Source organism: Neomonachus schauinslandi, chromosome 14, assembly GCF_002201575.2.
Source record: "Neomonachus schauinslandi chromosome 14, ASM220157v2, whole genome shotgun sequence".
Taxonomy (NCBI): domain Eukaryota; kingdom Metazoa; phylum Chordata; class Mammalia; order Carnivora; family Phocidae; genus Neomonachus; species Neomonachus schauinslandi.
Window position 1 is genome coordinate 47,361,320 of NC_058416.1, and position 19,706 is coordinate 47,381,025.

A 19,706-nucleotide genomic window follows, 5' to 3' on the forward strand; every position below is an offset into this window, starting at 1 on the left:
AAATGGTGCCTACCGGCTCCTTTGTTCCTAGAGAAGTCTTCCAATGATCGCTGCCCCTCCAGCACATCTCCAAGACTGGTAAACAAATGTCCCTCCCATACACGCCAGGCATTTTTTAAACTGCTGCTTCTTCTTTTTTTTTTTTTTTACTACCAGAACATCACATAAGTTTATTTCAGATGTAACAGCAATGTTAAAATCAACAAGTTTAATTTTTAACTGCACCAAGTAAACTTAGCCATTTAAGTATTTTTAAGTTATTCCCTCCAAAAAACTGAGGGAGCTTTTCTTTTCCACCCCACAAACCACAGTTTCCCAATAGTTCTATTTTTGGAGGACTTTCAATTGATGAGTAAACTGCTTTGGGGATATTTTAGAACTTCTTTCCCCAAATGAAAACTAGTCTGGACAAATTATATATTGCATAGATTTCTCTGGAGATTCTTTTCTTTAGAACCTAAATGCAATTACCATAAGGATAATTTTTACCTATTTGCCCTATAGTAAAAACTATCTGTCCTAAAAAATACGATGGATATATCCTCTGATCTTCCAGTTAATTGTTTTACCTCAACAATTTTTATGTTCCAAAATAACCAACTCAACATGGGACATTACTTGAGTCTTTACTGACTCACAGTCATGTGAACTAGTGCCCAGCTTCTACATCCTCCTCTTCCTTAAAGGGATGGAATTACTTAATACAAGTTTGATGTAGGACAATTAACCCTTTCCAAACAAGTCTGATGTACGACAAGCCTTTTCAAACATACAATTTAGGTAAAGTCATTGTCTACTGTGGAAAAAGAAACTATAATGATAGGGAGCCTACATACTCAATTCAAAATTTAATTTTTTTCCCCTCCTTAAATAACATGTACTTAATTGTCATGAGGCAGCTATTCAGTTTTCAATAACCACACTTAGGGATACATTCATAGGACTGATTAGATAGTCCTGGGGAAATGGTTATAGAAATAGAGGCAGTGTCATCTCAGAAAACTCATATATCAAAATCTATTCTGATATCTGGAAGTTTACAAAAAGGCTGAATTCTTCAAATTAAGTATGCCTTCTGTAACTCAAGCACTCTTCTCTTGGCAAGAGCAAGCTGAAGCTTATCCATGAAGGTAAAGGTGCTTAATGCTAACTTTTTTTCTAAGCTTATATTTGGACTGCTGAAGAAACTGATGCCCAAGAAACCAACATGGTCTTTCTACATTTTTACTATCTTAAGATTCAAATCCTATAAACTCATTCAACTATCTTCCTTTTCCTGTATTACTCTTGGCACTCAATTAAGACTGCTGAAGTCTATTGTACTTTGTACTTTCACATTCTCAAAAAAGATTATAAAATGTGCATAAACATTGTGTAAAATAATTTTGTCATTTAACATATTTGGAGAGATGAGATTTCTATTACCAGAATTTACATAAGGATAAATATTATGAGTCAAACTTCCTTTTAAAGTCAAATGACAAGAAAATTCAAGCCCCGTGCATTGTTTTAAAGTCTAATGAGAACATTTCATGGACCACCAGTATTGGCAATCTAGAAAATTTTAAATATTGGATAAGGGGCTATGGAGGAAAACATGAAAATTTCAGATGTCTCCTATCTTACAGAAAGTTATCAACCTGTCCAAACCACTCCCTATGTGCCAGAAAATGATCTGGCATAAACCAGCCCCATCAGTAGAGGAGGTCACAGTGACATTTACGTTATTAACACTTCTGAACTTCTACTTTTCCAAGAACGGAAGCAATATGTTTAACAATTCCCCCTCCCCCAAATCCTTAAACTCATTATCACAGGCACAGAAAATAAGCAAATCTGGGATGTTCTCCAACAGATAAGCAGTAGCACAGCTATGTTATTCTCAAAAATACTGTCTAGATATTCTTTCTTATATAATCAAATGCTCCGTGGCCACGCTTTTAACAGTCTACATTAGCTGACATTAAATGCACTTATTGTGCCACGAGTCCATCTAAGCTTCCTTTTAGGTTTTTTTTAATATGTCCAAGAGACAATACCTGCTTCAGGTTTATCTTTAGGGGTATTGACCTATAAGGACATCAACTCCCATTTTTAAGGTTAGACTAACTATTGTGGGTTTACTGAAGAAAAAGGACAGGAAAAAAATAAATCACAACAAACCTCTTTAGGTCAGTTAAAGGCCATATCTCTAGCTGGGATATTAAAAAAAATTAATCTCACCAGCCACACTCTAAAAATTAATGCCACTAATAACAATCAACAGCAGGAAAAATAAACCTGCTAACAACCAGTCCACTCATTAGCAAAAAGCGGTTTAACTCAAATACTGAGACCAAAGTAAAACACTACCTACCCAAACTGTCCCACCCACCCTCAGAGAGGAAGAAAAGAAATAACTGCTTAAAAAAACAAAATAAGCTTAGTACTTCTTACAAGGATAACAATGGTCCAACTCCTGAGACAACACTCAGAAGGACAAAAGGTGGAGTGAAGGCAATGTCTAGGGATTAGTATCCCACAGTCTTGAAAAACCCAAAGTACCGCAAACACACTACACTTGTCTTTGAATTAGAGAACAAGATATTGCTGCTGTTTCTTTCTGTCTTCTGGTATATACAACATTTTGTAGGCTCTGCCCTTCAATGTGAAAGCAGGACGTTAAAAAAAAAATTGACACTGACACCCAATTTTTGGGACCATATATATCTTAACTGTGAAACCAAACAGATCTATACCTCCTCCTTCCTACAATCAAACCACCTCACAAAAATAAGAAAACTAAAACAATCCAAACATGATTAATTTTAAAGTCCTTGGAAATATTAAACCTTTTTTAGAGGAAAGAAAAAGAAAGAAAGGAGGACAAACAAGAACAAGAAGGGAGGGGGAAAAGAAAGGGGGGGAAAAAAATCAACGGGCCTCTCTTTTATTTGGCGACAAGCAAGTGCAAGAAAGTTCATTTCTAATTCGTTCAGTTGTCTGTCTTTTGCACATCTGCATTCTGGCCAGAAGGGACTTTGAGGTTTTTCTGCAACACATGAGCATCTGCTGGCTCTATCGTCTTATAGTAGTTCTTCTTTGTCTCAATAATCTCAAAGCCAAACTTCCTGTAGAAGTCAGTTGCCGACTCATTGCTGATCTGGACATGCAGATAGATGTTGTCAAAAGTGCCATCTTTTTCACAGATGTTTAAGACATGATTTAACATTTTAGTTCCTATTCCTAGCCTTCGGTATGGTGCCAGACATCCTAGTCATTATGTAAAGTCTCTTCGGATTCTGTGAATGATCCACCCTACAGCATACTGCACCTACTGCAATATCATTGAAATAGGCAAGTTTTGCTAGCTCGCCAACCTCCAGCACATCCTTGTAGAACTTGTCATTGTAGCTGACTGGAGAGATGACCTGGTTTAATCTCTTCAACTGTTTAATATTGTGTGGTGTCACATCTCCCAGCTCGATCCGGCTACCTTTCATCTTCCCCGCCTGCTGAGGCCGTTGTCGTCGCCGCCCTGAGCTCTCCGCGCCCTCAGCTCGGGCCACTCAACCCCCACAAGCCGGCCTCCCCGCCTAGGGCAGGGAGCTGAGCGGGTGACGGAGGCCGCCAGAGTCAAGCGCCGCCGTCTCCGAAGGGGGCGGCGGGGGTGTCTCCCGCCACCGCGCTGTGCCGCCGCTTCTCCCTAAACTGCTGCTTCTGTGCTGTATCTCTGGGGGCTCTTTGTGGTGCTATCTCTTTAAGGGTAAGGACTCAGTTTCCTCTTGTCCTCCATCCTCTCCCAGAGCTGAGCCACTGATTTCTTAAAATTCCAGGGGCACCTGTCTGGGTCAGTCAATAGAGCATGTTTAACTCTTGATCTCGGTGTTGTGAGTTCGAGCCCCACGCTGGGTGTAGAGATTACTTAAAATAAAAATCTTAGGGCCTCCTGGGTGGCTCAGTCGGTTAACCATCAAACTCTTGATTTCAGCTCAGGTCATGATCTCAGGATCATAAGAGGGAGAAGCAGACTCCCTGCTGAGCAGGGAACCCAATGTTGGGCTCAATCCCAGGACCCTGAGATCATGACCTGAGCTAAGGCAGAGGCTTCACTGACTGAGCCACCCAGGCGTCCCTCTCTCCCTATCCCTCTGCTCCTCCTCCCCTGCCCCCCCCCCACACACACGCTCGCTCTCTCTCAAAATAATAATAAAATTTAAAAATAAAATAAAAATCTTAAAAAATAAATAAAAATAAAATTCCAGGCTTTAAGTCCTGCTGGTTGTAAGAACTAATGAAATTTGGCTCCTCTAGTTTTCAGAACCAAATATTATGGGGATTCATCTGCCCCCATGCGGGCTCCCCGGTGTAATAATCTGTTTCCCTCCCTTCTCCACAGCTCCCTCCCCACCCAACCCCCCTCTCCCTGCATATAGCAGTGGTCGTTCACCTCCCCACTGCATCTCTGCCCTTGCTACCCTCTTCAGTGTGACCTCTTCTCTACCTTTAGTTATGGACTTTGTTCTTCCAGTCTTCAGGTCGTTTCCTGGGTTACTTAACACTGATGAGAGTGTCATCTGTTGTAACTCCCACTGTATATCTATTGATACTGCCATTGTATCTATCAGACAAGGTGAGCTTAGGGTCCTCCTACTTCGCTGTCTTCCCAGCAATCTTCCAGATGGGTTTTTAAATCAAAGATTCTTCTATCTGCAATCTAAATAAAAATTGTTCACATTCAGGAGGAAGTTAGTAATACCAACTTCCACATGCCATTCTAATCCTGGAAAATACAGAGGAAGGTGTTCAACTCAATAATGGATGGTACAGCCTAATGAATGTCTAACATTCAAATACCAAATGCGGTCACATGGAAGTAGAGAAAATGTCATAGAACACTTCTATGAAGCCATTAGTTTTTGTTTTTTTTTTTTTTACTCTACCTGTACTTTTCATACATAGCAAACAAGACTTTCCCAAAATTAGTATTGAGATTCACAAAAATCAACAAAAGCCAGATGAAAACCTAACATTTACTGAAGTATCATAATATTTCCATATCTAACACTTACTGAATTAATATCTAACATTACTATGTTAAGCACGTTGCCTGCATTATCTCGTTTACCCATTTGCTTTAATCCAGCAGATGCTTTTATTATTCCCTGTTTTGCGGATAAGGAGGGTGAGCCTTGGAAAGGTTCCATAACTAGCCCAAGATCATGGTGTCAGTGACCACTCAATTCTACTGCCTTCCTACAGAATGCCACCAATGAAATTAAAATGAGGCTTGTAAGAGTCACTTATTACCCTGTACCTAGCAAGCCTTCCTCCTATGCAGAACCATCTCTCTCCCTCTGGTCCACCCTAGAAAGGCAGGCTGCTGCATATGCAGGGGTAGTGGTCAAGATCACAATTCCAAGCCCTCGAAAACAACTGTAAATTAAACTCTAAGCCCCAGGAATTATAAGCAACCTGCCCCCAGGTGACATAGTTGATTGATGATAGGGGCCGACGTGAACCCCTGGGCTCCTGGCTGACTACTATGATTTCCCATTTCATTGAGGTACCTTGCATCTTTACCTGAATCGGTTTTAAGATAAAGACTTCGAAACTCAGAAAACCAACAGCTACCACTTAACCCATTTTTTACATGAAAAGCAGTGTTTGGGCTCAGGAATCATTTAATATGAATCATAAAATGAGACCATTATATCCCTACTGCTTTAAAATGCAGTAATCATAGTTCACTTGGACTGCATTTCTGAAGGTAATGGAATTAAGTGAGTTTTTAAGTTGAAAACTCCACCCTCAGCAATCTGTTGCTTTGCTTTTTCCTTGTCTACTCTGCGTCATAAGGTTATTCATGAGACACTTATTACTGTGGGAAATTTTGCACTTAGACGTGTCTTGAGTGGACCTGAGATCCCTTCAGCCTCTTCTCCAGGACCCTCTCTGACACATGATGGCCTAACCGTTATCTGTCTGTCCTCCATCTAGCATGGCACCACGCTCCTCATGGTCGCCTCCTATGCCGGTCACATAGACTGTGTGAGGGAACTGGTTCTGCAAGGAGCAGACATCAATCTCCAGAGAGAGGTAGGTGAGGTTTACACTTGAATAAGAATGACCCAGGTGACAGAGAGTCGAAATTTTGACAGTAGTGAATTGGTAAGGAAGACAAGAGTAATCATTGCTTTTTTCCTACATGACGATGAAGCCCAGATTGCAGACTTTACTGTGCCTAAAATAAGGCCCAGGAATGGACCACTGGTTCTACTTCAATTGAATGAATGTTCTCAAGCATGTGTTGTAGTCTGAGGTAACCAAACCTCTAACCACATTCCCTAAGCACTCCTACATTTCCTCCCAAGCTTAAATCAGGTCTTCCTTCTTCCCTTGGGATGAGGTGCTATAGAAGTTATAGGATTTTCACAGAGATCATTGTATTTTTAGAAGGATTGGGTCACCAACCTATTCTGAATGAGGCTCACTTGCTAGACTCTCTCAGCCTTCTTCGTCAAACCAGGATTTCAAAGGACTTCTCTGATTGGCCACATATTGAATAAGCTCTCCCCAAAAAGGCCATGTGGTGAACATTGAACTAAAATGTGAGCCTGTCCCCATGCTTCATTCAAAAGCCATCTTGGGAGTTCAGTCTGGCTAGAGGATCCATTCTTGGTCCAATGAAGAAGAGTGGTGGGAGGCTGGGCCTTTTAACATACTTTGGGAGTCTGATCTGAGGGGGGTCCATTTATTTCCAAGCTGATCTAGGGCCTCTAGGTCATCCCTAAAGTGAATTTGACCTCTCAGTCCACACTAACTCAGACCCAAGATGGCATCCTGGGGCAAGCTCCAAACCAAACTGGAGCTCTTGATTTTCCTTGATCCAGTCTTATTCGGGGGCCTGCCCTACAATTGTTTCAGAAAAGATGAGTCATCAACCAAACTTTCATCAATCAGTACACCCCATCTTCCAGGCTGGACTGCTCCCTCTGAGTGGAACAAATTCGGAAACCCCAGGTGTGAGGGCTGGATATTCCGTGGGGCATGTAAAGTCCCTCCCCTTTCCCCTCTGGGTGTCACCTTGGCTGTGGACCATGGAAGAGTGACACTTGATGGATAGAATCTGGAGTCCAGTTCTCCATAGCCCTGGACCAGCAAGTCTGATCTATCAAGAGGAGCCATACAGACTATAGCAAATCCAATCTCACAGACAGATTCTTCTGAGCAATTTTCACAACACTGGAGCATTGTTTTAGGCCCTTTTTCACATCAGCAGCTAATTTCCTTCTGGGAGGAAAATGTTTGGGCCCATTTAGAATTATAGTTTGAAATTACCCTCATCTTTTTGCTTTTCCTTTATGCTTCACAGTCTTGGTTTATTATAACTTTAAAGAATAGACAGATTTTTCTCTCATAAAAACAATATGATTTAGATCTGCTTACTCAAAAAACTTTATCCTGAAGGGCAAGTTCAATACACACAAAAATATCTTCAGAACAATTGTGAAAAGCTGAGAGAAAAGGAACATTTGTTTGCTTTCCAGCCAATGTATGGTTTATATGGTTTTATATTTATCTGTTTGGTTCCAACTGCTCAACTAATATTCTTGGATATGAAAACTATTGTGCATTGAACAAAATGGCCCTCAAGGACTTACCAAAGTGCACCCAATTTAGAGGTAACCGTGTGGCTCAAATAATGATGCTATGTGAGTTCCCAGTGGTCTCCTGAATTTCCCGAGGCCATGTCAGCCTCCAGTGATAGAGCTGCCAAAGAGAGGCCCCAGCCTCACCTCATCTGTTTTGCAATCAGAGAGTACCTAGCCGTGCTATGGAAGTTACTCATATAGCAGGCTTCTACCTGGGTTCATTCTTAATCCACTTTTCCAATTAACCCATATCAAAATACTTTGTTTCCTAAAAAACAACAACAAACAAACAAACAAAAAACTTTGTTTCCTGAAAAAGTACCTGTCATTGTTTTCTTTGGGTGGCTATCTAGGTACACAGAGCTTGCAAGAACAGGAGGCTAATGATCCAGAGAGACCATTGCTCTAAAGAACCAGCAATATTGGCTAAAATTCTCAGGGATAGGAACTATGTGTGCAGTTGTCATGAAGCCCTGGGTTACAATAGTAAAGCACATGCTTTTAAGACTTTTATTCACATTCCAGACTGAAGTCTGGTTCTTTTGTCCACAGATTGCCACATTCATGTGCACAATGATTAATGGTACGTGTATGTTCCAAAATTGACTCAAACTGCTATGATATGATTTTTTAATTAATATATCACAAAATCTTAGTGAAAAATCCTTTTTCGTAGTGAAGAAACAATTTCTAGAAATTATCTCTGGTAGTGTCTAAAATTTAATGTCTATCAAGAAGATGAGAGTTTTCCTATGCTAGCCAAGTTTCTTCATCCAGACCTGTTTACATCTTCAGGTTTCTGGATCTCAACGTTCTCCACCGTAAGAAAGCAATAAGAGGATACTTCCCACTTGTTTCTGTGGGAACCAAGGAGAAAATCACTCCTGAAAGGCTCCGGGAATGGTCACATGCCCTGTGCCTCCCCTGGGCAGCGTCTGGTTGGGGGCATAACCTGAGATAGAAGGTCATGACTGGGAAGGTATCGGCTTGTGTTCTGCCACAGTGGTTGGGCTAATTGTTCCCTGTCTCATACACACGCACACATGCACCCACATGTACACACACACTTAAGAACAAGCTTCAGAGTCATCAGTAATCCTTAGGGCCTGCTCCTCCTGGCTTCTCCCACCTGGGTGAGAACCTACCACTTTAACACTTCTGGGTAAGTCATGGAAGGTGTTTCTCCTCACTGTGCCTGGCAAAGCGTAATGTTAGCTTCATCCTTGCTCAAAGCACTGGAGTGATGAGCATCTTTATATGAAAAATATATATTGCCCACAAGAGCAGTATGATGAATTTGCTCCTATCACACAACGATTTGGCTACCAATCTTTGAGTAGGCTTGTAAAAATGGCTGGGAAGAGAGGATGCTAAAACTTGTGTCTCCGAGTAACACTGATCCGGTTTAAAATTTGGAACCAGGCTGTTTCTTGTTCCTGTGTCCTCTTTTGAGAAATATTTTGAATCCATTTGAGTGAATTACTTCGATTCATTCTACTCTGGGGTGCTTAACTTTGTAACCAGAACTCTGCTGGAATTCTTTCCTCTATGAATGAATGCCCATGTTAGCAAGCATGGTGGTTAGTTCCCTGTGGCCACTGTAACAAATTACCACCAACTAGGTGGCTTCGAAGATCAGAAATTTATACTTTTAGGATTCTGGAGGCCAGAAGATTCAAGGTGTGTCCCTCTGGAGGCCCCAGGGGAGAACCCATTCTTTACCTCTTTCAACTTCTGGTAGCTGCAGGCATTCCTTGACTTATGGCCGCAACTCCCTAATGTCCACCTCTGTGATCACATTGCTTCTTCCTCTCTTCTGTGTTAAATGGGTCTCTACCTCACTGTTATAAAGACAGTTGTCACTGATTTAGGGCTCACCAGGATAAGCCAGGATAAGTGCCTCTTCTCAAAATCCTTAATCACGTCACATGCCACAGAAGGTAATATTCACAAGTTCCAAAAATTAGGACAAGGACATACCTTTTGGGTCCACCATTCATCCCATTATACCAACAATAAAGTTCTCCTTTCATATTCTCACTTCTCTGAACAAGGAATATAATCAGTTCAAATGTAGCCCCCTCCTATGTTAGAAGGCTTACATACAAGGATATTTTGTTTAGTTTGCAAATGTATAAATCAAATGTAATGTAACTAAATGTCTTAAAACCAGCTGCTTGTTCTCTCCTAGTCAGGTACAACTGCCCTGTTCTTTGCTGCCCAGCAAGGACATAATGACGTCGTGAGATTTCTCTTTGAATTTGGAGCATCCAGTGAATTTAGGACCAAAGTAAGAGAACTTTCTTGATTTCATACCCTGTTGAAGAATGTTAGCGATCATGAGTATTCATGTCTCTCCATCCATAGTGTGAATTTGTGCTTCTCTTTTTTTTTTCTAAAGATTTTATTTATTTATTAGAGAGAGAGAAAGAGAGAGAGAGAGCACAAGCAGGGGGAGGGGCAGAGGGAGAGGGAGAAGCAGGTTCCCCACTGAGCAGGGAACCTGACACGGGGCTCAATCCCAGGACCCTGGGATCATGATCTGAGCCAAAGGCAGATGCTTAACTGACTGAGCCACCCAGGTGCCCCACTCTTTTTATAAGATTTTCAAGCCTAAGAAGGTGGGTTTCACAAAGTTACTTGTAATGGCTCAGAGGTAGTCCTAGGGAATCAATTCAAAACATGACATTTTTTGATGAATCACAGACCTGTACCCATGAAACAAATAATACATCATATGTTAATTTAAAAAAGTAAAAAAAAATGATATTTTTACTCTGGGTTTGTAATTTTATGGGGAATTATTTAGATTCTGTCTTGCACTGGTAGCTTTCTACTTTGGGACACTAATTTTTGTTATCAGGATGGATACAGTAGCAGGTGTTTTGTAACCCCCTGTTTTCATGGGCTTTTTTTTACTTCAAGGTTAATCCCAGTGCTCTGATAGGAACTGTCAAAGTATTTAAGCCACTCTTAGTGAATCTGAGAGATTTCTAAGGAGGGCGATTTGACAGGCAGTTTACTTTCTGAGATGTCCTCACTGAACTATGTAATACATGATTACACTTTATATAGTTGGGCAAGGAAATACGATTCTTCCTTTAAAGAAGTCATTGATTCTTCATGTTCAACACACAGATAGGAAAACTTAGGTTGCAGAAAGATCAATTTTGTGTTCATGATCTCATTTTACATGATAATGATTTATAGTAGGAGAATTTGAACTGCTTTAACATTTTTGGAATTATCAACTTATTTAGAGCCTAATCATAACCAAAAAAATTCCTGGAAATTTGCCTTACTTGGAATCTTTTAGGCTTTCTTAATCCTTTGTATGTGATATTTGCATATCAGGGGAGTTTCCAGTGTTTTTTTTTCTTTTCCTGTTAAGATGCTATTAAGTAGATTTGAATTTCAGATAGGATCAGTCTGTTCTGAATGTGCCATTGGATGGTACACATGCCTCCATACATGCTGAATATAATATACAATAATCCAAAATATATGTGTGTGTATATTTTTATATTATCATTTTATTTGTCATTATAAAAGTAATACAACTAAAAATAGAAAGTTCGACAAATGTAAATCTCAACTCTTTTAACTAAGTCAGAATGATCATGCAGCACCATATGGCTGCTTCAGTCTTCTTGGTTAACAAGTTAATGCTGGCTTAAAGCCTTTGTCCCTGCACCATGGGGCCCAGAGTGCAATTCCAAATGTTTCCATTAGGTCAACTGCAGGTGTCCGAGAACTTTCCATGGGAAGAAGAGAATGTCGAGAGGCGTTGAGTTTTTATATGATCCTGTCATCAAAACTGCCTTTGTTTCAACAATTGTTCTCAACGTTATTAAAGCTATGTCCCACAAAATGTGTTTTTAAAAATAAAAAGGTACAAAGATACCTGGGTGGCTCAGTTGTAAAGCGTCTGCCTTCGGCTCAGATCATGATCTCAGGGTCCTGAGATCGAGCCCCACATCGGGCTCTCTGCTCAGCGGGGAGTCTGCTTCTCCCTCTGCCTGCCACTCCCCCTGCTTGTACACATACACACACACATGCATGCAGGCGCGCGCACTCTCTCTCAAATAAATAAAATCTTTAAAAATAAGTAAATAAGTAAAAGGTACAGGGGCACCTGAGTGGCTCGGTTGGTTAAGTTGACTCTGGACCTCTGCTCAGGTCATGATCTCAGTGTCATGAGTTCAAGCCCCACATTGGGCTCCATGCTGGGTATGGAGCCTACTTAAAAAATAAATAAATAAAACAATAAAAATAAAAGGTACCAGCTCTTCTATGACAATCACCATATTTTATCTACTCTCTTACCTCATTAGGCAAAGAGAAAAATTGACAGAACGAAAGTTGAAAATGTTGGTGCTCATTGCTACTATTGCAATTTTTGTTGCCCCACACCCCACCCACACTGGCCTCCACCACCAGCCTCAGCCCTCACAGCTCAAGTGCCCCCCTGCCACAACCTGTGAACAAGGGAGCTCTTACGACAGTGTTTCTCCAAGTGAGGCCCACCTGCCACCTTCACACCACAGTCCCCTCACGTGACTGGTCAGAAAGCCTGTTTCTGGGCCTCATCAGAATCAGACCCTGTGAGGGTGGGAGACGGAGGGCAGGCATTTTGGATAAACACTCTATGCCCCAAATTTAGACACCACACTATCTTAGAGTTATGATTGTATTTCAGAACCAGATGACATGTTCTGCATTATTTACAATTAGGACAGATGTCCACAGACCAATTCACAGAGCCAAACAGCTCCCTAGCTGTAGATGGGAAAAGATAATGCCTTGGCTGCAGCACCTGAGAAAAACCATCAAGGGTTTCAGTTGACCACAGACTCAGTGAGTCAGTAGTGTGATGTGGTTGACATAAAAGCTAATTCTCATTTAGGCTGTCGAAATAAAAGTAGAGTAGTAGACGGAACAAAGGAATGTCCCATTCCCCGTCAGACCACATCTACTGTTCTGGGCTCCGATCCGTTCTAGGGCCCACATTTTAAAAGAGATCTGGACAAACTGGCACATGTTCAAAGGAAAACGCTAAGCAGGATGGTGAGAGGCTCACAGTGCAGCAGTTATCCACTCTTAATGGACGCACACCTTGTTCCTTGAAGACTATGGCCCCAGACGGTTAATCCATAAATCACCTTAATCTCAGAGGCCCGCAGCTGGAGGGGAAACCACAGGGAGAAGCCAGCCTTTGTCAAGCGGGTCTCTAGCCAGAAGATACAGGAGACTATTCGGGTAATTCCAAGACAAAACTGATTGGCACAGACTTTCTGTGCTTCATTTCCTTTATTGAGAGGCGAATAGATGATTCTGCATTTGACCTGGGGAATTACTCACAATAACATTGTCCAGTAACTGTAATGTATCCCAAGCGAGTCATCCACATGTACAACGTGATGCCTTTAGGAGGAACCTTGTCATGAATATAAAGAGAACAAGATGAAAAAGGAAAAGTGAGTTTGTTGTTATCTATGGGGAAAGTCTTTTCCAAAGCTCTCCCTCTGTAAGGAACATCTGCTTGGTAAACATGTGCCTGCACCCTTTCTAACGTGTTGCCACTTTGCAGGATGGGGGCACGGCCCTGTTGGCTGCCAGTCAGTACGGGCACATGCAGGTGGTGGAGACGTTGCTGAAGCATGGAGCCAACATCCACGACCAACTCTACGTGAGTGCATTTTCAAGGGCACGTTAGGTGGACCCTTGCCTATCCCCTCCTCACACACAGCACTGCAGTCTAAATTCAGAGGCCGGAAATGCCACCTTCAAAAATGTTTTTTTTTTTTTTTAAGATTTTATTTATTTATTTGACAGAGAGAGACATAGTGAGAGAGAGAGCACAAGCAGGGGGAGTGGGAGAGGGAGAAGCAGGCTTCCTGCTGAGCAGGGAGCCTGATGCGGGGCTCGATCCCAGGACCCTGGGATCATGACCTGAGCCAAAGGCAGACGCTTAACGACTGAGCCACCCAGGCGCCACTCAAAGATGTTTTTAATGAATAGTAGGACTTTAATCTGAGACATCAAAGAAAAAGATTTAACCAGATGAGCTTTTTCTGTGGAGAAACACATAATCTTGTTTACCCATCTTTGTTCTACCCTCTTAAATCTCTTGTACATATGAAATATTCATATAATGTATGTACTTAGGATCTTCAAAAATCATGTGACACGTACTTACCCATAAGATAACCAGCCCAGCATATGGACTTGCTGAAAAGCAAAATAATGCTCCTGTTGTAGAGTTACCCAGGAGGAAGAGCACACATGAAGGAGAAATCAAGTTATTTGGAAGAGAAGTGAGGTTGGGGTGGTGGAAGAACTGTAAAGTACATGCACACCATCGGCCTTCAAGAGGCATCTACCGTGAGTGTGGGTCTGTTGCAGCTAATTAACAATTAGCTCATTGCCTAAAGGCTCTTTTAATTGTCACTGTCATTCCAAAGGATTTATGGCAAATGTTATCCTGGTTTTGGACAACAACAACAACAAAAATAAAACATGAGGAGATGAAGTGACTTGATAGAGTATCTTCATGAGGAGTGAAAGAACCTACTGCCAGTTACGTAGGAATCGTATTTTAGGCTATCCCACCACCAGATATTTAGCACTATGGCACCATACTTTCACAGACAAGTAGTGAGATGTGTCCATGTGAACTTTTCCATCTGCACACCTTTCCTGAGTTTACACAATTGACTGCCACATCAGAGACCTCTTTGAAGTACATAGCAACGAGCATTACCCTTTTGCACTTCAAAATCTGTAACACCATTTGAACGTGTGGCTTTCCCGTTTGAATGACTGAATTACTTGATTCAGGTCTGAGAGAGTGATTCTCAGCTCTGGCTGCCATTAGAATCACGTAGGGAACTGGAAAAAAAAGGGGGGGGGGGTCTTCCAGGCCCATTCCAGACTAATTCGGAATCTCTGAGGGCACAGCTGGGCAGCAGATGGTTCTGATGAGTAGCCAAGTCTAAGGAACCTGGGTCTACAGCTTTGGCTGCATATAATGAAGTATATCTGAGAGCATGAATGAGTGTGTGTGTGTGTGTGTGTGTGTGTGTGTGTTTGAACAGGAAGAGCCCAAGTCTTTGGAAAAGGAAAATGAGTTGTGATTTTCATCCCATTACCACTGATCGTCAGCAATCCAGACTGACTGGCATAGTTGTACTGTTAGATAACATTCCATCCAAAAGGCTCATCCAGGGTGGCACATCATCCTAGAAATGCAGAGTTTGGGGAGAGCCCATTCCTGTACTAAATTCCTCTCTGTTATGAAGTGACTCAAGAAATTTCATGCACTGAAACTTCCATTTTATGTAAGATGTTTACTCTTACCCAAACCATCCAAATATAATTGTTTCCACTAAAAACAATTGAAACATGGAGGATCCCCGGTCAATGACTCCTGAAAGCTTCTAGGAACAGAAGAAATGTGTCGGGTGCTGTAAAAACTGCAATGCTTGGATATCCATTTTAGAAAATTTCTAAGAGTTACCAGCTGCTAAGAGCACCATGGATTTTCTGTGACAACACAGTAAGGAGCAGCTGAACATTTCATCCCCATATCAAACATCTGCTTAAAGATCTATACAGGCTGAGTAATTTTTTAATGATTGCCTTAAGAGGAGTCTGGCAGCTCAGCTGACACCCACCAGAAATCCAGCACCCTCCACCTGGTTGGACTTGCAGGGAAAAGCGCTTTGTATTTTAACTTGTGGTTAATGTTCCTGATGGGAGGGGTGGTAATTAACTGGGTTAGTGAGGTGTTTTCCACTAGGATGTGCTCGGGTTTTCCACTGTGGTCTAAAAATAATGAAGCTCAGCACGCTCTGTGAATGCTGTCTATGTGAAGTGAGCATCTGGGGAGGATGCATGCTCTGAGCTGATTGCTGTCTTTGCTGCCATTACCAATGACATGTCTTTAAGAAAAAAATGCCCAGAAGACATAGACACTCATTTAAAAAGAAAAAAAAAAAAAACACTAAAGAAAAATGGAAGCAAGCGCTTGCTTTGAGCTTTTCTGCAGGACTGCTTCGTTGTTTGTAGGTGTAGTTGCTGTGTCCTGGCTGTCAGGGAGCAAGCTCATGGATAGTCTCACCAGGGCAGTTTTTCTAGAAGCATCTTTTGTTTCAAAGCTTGGAAAAACGGTGTGTTGGGGGAATGTGGATAAAGGGGCAATAAAGAGAAAGGGGTAGGAAAGATTTAATTAAAAGGACACCTTTATTTCTGATTCATAAAACATACCAAACAGGTTTGGGGGACTTGTTTATTGTTTTTATTAATAGATTTTATTCTGTGTTTGTTTTTAAACTAACACTGAGCTCTTACTTGACAAAAGAATTGAAGTGGAAAACAATAATAAATGTACGTATTTGTTAAACTAATCAAAAGGGGGTTAACCCCGAGATCCCACAACGAAAGCAGGTGGCCGCTAACGAGAAGTCTGTGCAGACAAGAGAAAAATGACGACTGGCTATTTGGACAAGCCTGGAGGCTGCTGCCAAGGGGGTGGATCATAAGCTCCATGATCAAGATTGTGTAGAGTGAACAGTCATTACATTTATTATAACTTATCTTTATAAGACTCTTTGAAGTGTTTGAAATGTTACCTTTCCACCTGACTTACTATGATATTTTAGACTATTCTTCAAAGAATAAAACACTAACCATGAATATGAAAACAAAGTGGGGGACAGAAATGGAAAGTTGTATTAAATGGATGCATTTTTAATTGGATTTCTTTTAAAATAAACGTGAAAGATGATTCAAACCCTTTCATTTTGACCTCTCTCAGGATGGAGCCACTTCTCTCTTCCTCGCTGCCCAAGGTGGCTACTTGGATGTGATTCGATTATTGTTGTCTTCAGGAGCAAAAGTCAACCAGCCAAGGCAGGTAATGTCCGCGTGCGCAGAGCGGTGGGGCAGGGAGGGCCTGCCGTCCTGCAGCAGCTCCTGAGATAACTGGTCAACTCTGGGCGTCATTCAACTCTTTCACCTCGGTGATGAAGCTAATCTTGGATTAGGGCTTCTCTTGTCCTTAGCTTTGGGCTTACCTGCAAGCCTGTGATACCAGGCTGACTTCACCATTTACTGTTTTCGAAACTTGGGTGTTTGGTGTCTGAGGTCAAGTACATACTCAGCCACCTCCTGTTCAAATAAATTATGGCTGCACTGAGGTTAGGAGAGTGGGCTGGCCTGGAACATAGGTAAATAGAGGTGAGTCAGGTAGCCTTGCCCCTGCCCCGTCTCTCCACTGATATGCTGCCTCATCTCTTACCCCCTTTTCTTCTTCGACCACACCAAAGAGGAGCCCATTACCCACTGGGAATCATTAGTAGGTTCCACACCTTCATCTCTCACAGTTATAACACCACTGAGAATTAATTTACCAACAGCAAGCTAACACTTAGCAAATCAGTTGATACTTAAAGGAACAGAACTACCAGGTAATATAGGTCACACTTTATGAATAGTAAAGAACCATCCAAATCTAAGGCATTATAATTAGCTTCTCTTATATTGGAATGATTTCTGCACTAATTAATTTGTTTTTAACAAAACATTTCAGATTAAAGTAACATTACTTTAAAGGTAGTTTTCTCGGGAAAAGTCAAGCTGATTTCTTCCCAGTAAATGAAACCCAGGCAGATCCCCACTGTAATGTAACCTAATACATAACGTAACATATGCCTATATGTTCACATAGGGAAGGTTGGTCTGAGCTCTTGGCCCCAGGCTTCTTCAGTTGTTAGAAATCCAAGCACATAGGAAGCTGAGAAAGGGCCTTTGGGCAAAGTGGGTTTGAGGTCAGGAATCCTGAGTTCTAGATCCAGCTCTGCCAATAACTAGCTGTGTGGCTTGGAACTAGTGAATCAACCTCTCTGGACTTCTCTTCCCTTCATCTGAAAATTAGGAGGTTGGACAGGATGATCCTGACAATCTCTTCAAGATCCCCCTTTTTAATAACTGTTTTATTCAGTATTCAGATTTCTTAAGCACTTAGCATATGCCAGATACTGCTATGAATGTGAGATTAAATTTTTAGAATTTTAAAGATATTCTTAGATTTAGATGGCCCCAGGAATACTCTTGGGAAAGGAAAGCTTTTAGAAAAAGTTGCACTTCTATACCTGCCAGAGTTGACATTTGGGGATTGGAGCTTAATATTTTCTTGTTGGTCCTTCTTATTTTGAAAGTATTGATTGGTTCTGAATCAGACGCTTCATTTTGCCAAAGTTAATAAACAGAGCTGGTCATTTTTAGATCGCAGAACTTTGACTTGGAGGCCATTATTGAGGGTACCACCGTAAATTTAGAAATGAAAGATTGTCAAGATTATTAGGCCTCTCCGTCTGTACATCTTTCTGAAATAAACTCTGGCACTTTGACAAATCTATTCGTAAAATAAATTGTATTAACCATATGCCTAAGGTACTATTCATAAAAAAGACAAGTTGATAGAAGAGATTATATTTCAGGAGGGGGGAAAGATGGCGGAGGACTAGGGGACCCTATTTCAACTGGTCCCCGGAATTGAGCTGGATATCCACCAGACCACTCTGAGCACCCACGAAACCAGCCTGAGATGTAAGAAGATCTGGATCTCTACAAACAGAATATCTCAGGTGGTTGGTTTTGAGGTATGAAGCGGGGAGCCCTGATTCTGCAGGCAGATATCGGAGGATAAATGGCAGCGGGAGGGTGCCCGGCCGTGGGGATCCTACATCGCTGGTGAGTGACAGCCTCGTGCACGGGGGACGGGGTAGACTCACAGACCGGTAGCGGCAGGGAAAGGACTTTAGGGCAGCCCCCGGGGCGGGAACCCGGAGCGGCAGGGTCACGCGGGCGAACTGCAGCCCCCGGGGTGGAAACCCGGAGTGGCGGGGTCTCGCGCTTGCGAACTGGGAGCGGCTGGCGGTTTTAGAAGCACAAAGGGCAGAGACTTGCTCCGACCTGGAGGCATGACTGGGAGCACTGTGGAGGGGCGCACAACCCAGGACGCTGCAGTTTATAGCAGCACGGACAGAAACGGAGACAGTGTGGCCTGGAGAGCTCACTGAAGAACAGACTGCAATCTCTCTGCTCTGAGGCAGAGGATTGGAAACAGTCTCTTCTGCTCTGACTCGCGGAAGAGACGCGGAAAGCCGCCAGAGAATAAAAGCCCCAAAAACTGATTCCCGCTGAGCCCATCCCCCACCACAGGGGGGCAGGGCAACTCCACCCAAACAGGGTTGCCTGAGTAACAGCGCGGCAGGCCCCTCCCGCAGAAGACAGGCTGGGAACACAAGAGGCCAGCAACTCTAAGGTCCCAAGAAAACAGGTGCATCTTGCTTGGGTTCTGGTCAATAATTTGGACTCTATACATTCCCTCAAACACCCATCAACAGAATGACTAGGAGGAGGAGCCCCCAAAATAGAAAAGACTCAGAGATTATGACTTATGCTGCAGATTTACAAATGGATACAGATATAACCAAGATGTCGGAGATGGAATTCAGGCTAGCAATTGTGAGGACAATGGCTAGAATGGAGAAATCAATTAATGGCAACATAGAGTCTCTAAGGGCAGAAATAAAACGTGAATTGGCAGAACTTAAAAATGCTATCAATGAGATCCAATCCAATCTAGATAATCTAACAGCTAGGGTAACTGAGGCAGAAGAGCGAATAAGCGACCTAGAAGACAATATAATAGATAAAAAGGAAAAGAGGAGGCCAGGAAAAAACAACTCAGAATCCATGAAAATAGAATCAGAGAAATAAGTGACACCATGAAGCATTCCAATGTCAGAATAATTGGAATCCCGGAGGGAGTGGAGAGAGACAGAGGACTATAAGATGTATTTGAGCAAATCGTAGCTGAGAACTTCCCTAATCTGGGGAATGAAACAAACATTCGAGTCCTAGAGGCAGAGAGGACCCCTCCTAAGTTCAAGGAAAACAGGCCAACACCCCGGCATGTAATAGTAAAACTTGCAAATCTTAGAACCAAGGAAACCATCTTAAAGGCAGTTAGGGGGAAGAGATTCCTTACGTACAGAGGGAGGA

General features: G+C 42.1%; 2 protein-coding genes across 2 annotated transcripts in view; one reads left to right on the forward strand and one right to left on the reverse strand.

Moving 5' to 3' along the window:
- ANKRD29 (ankyrin repeat domain 29) overlaps nucleotides 1-19,706 on the forward strand; it is a 58,624-nt gene that overhangs the window by 18,920 nt on the left and 19,998 nt on the right. Inside the window, exons 3-6 of the mRNA XM_021686190.1 lie at nucleotides 5,980-6,078; nucleotides 9,826-9,924; nucleotides 13,225-13,323; nucleotides 16,453-16,551. Coding sequence (XP_021541865.1) covers nucleotides 5,980-6,078; nucleotides 9,826-9,924; nucleotides 13,225-13,323; nucleotides 16,453-16,551 — 396 coding nt within the window. The remainder of the gene's footprint in view (nucleotides 1-5,979; nucleotides 6,079-9,825; nucleotides 9,925-13,224; nucleotides 13,324-16,452; nucleotides 16,552-19,706) is intronic.
- Nucleotides 2,975-3,499, reverse strand: LOC110577036 (N-alpha-acetyltransferase 50-like). Its single transcript, XM_044921074.1, is given in 2 exon segments — nucleotides 2,975-3,254; nucleotides 3,256-3,499. Coding segments are annotated over 2 exon segments (507 nt in total). The 5' UTR covers nucleotides 3,483-3,499.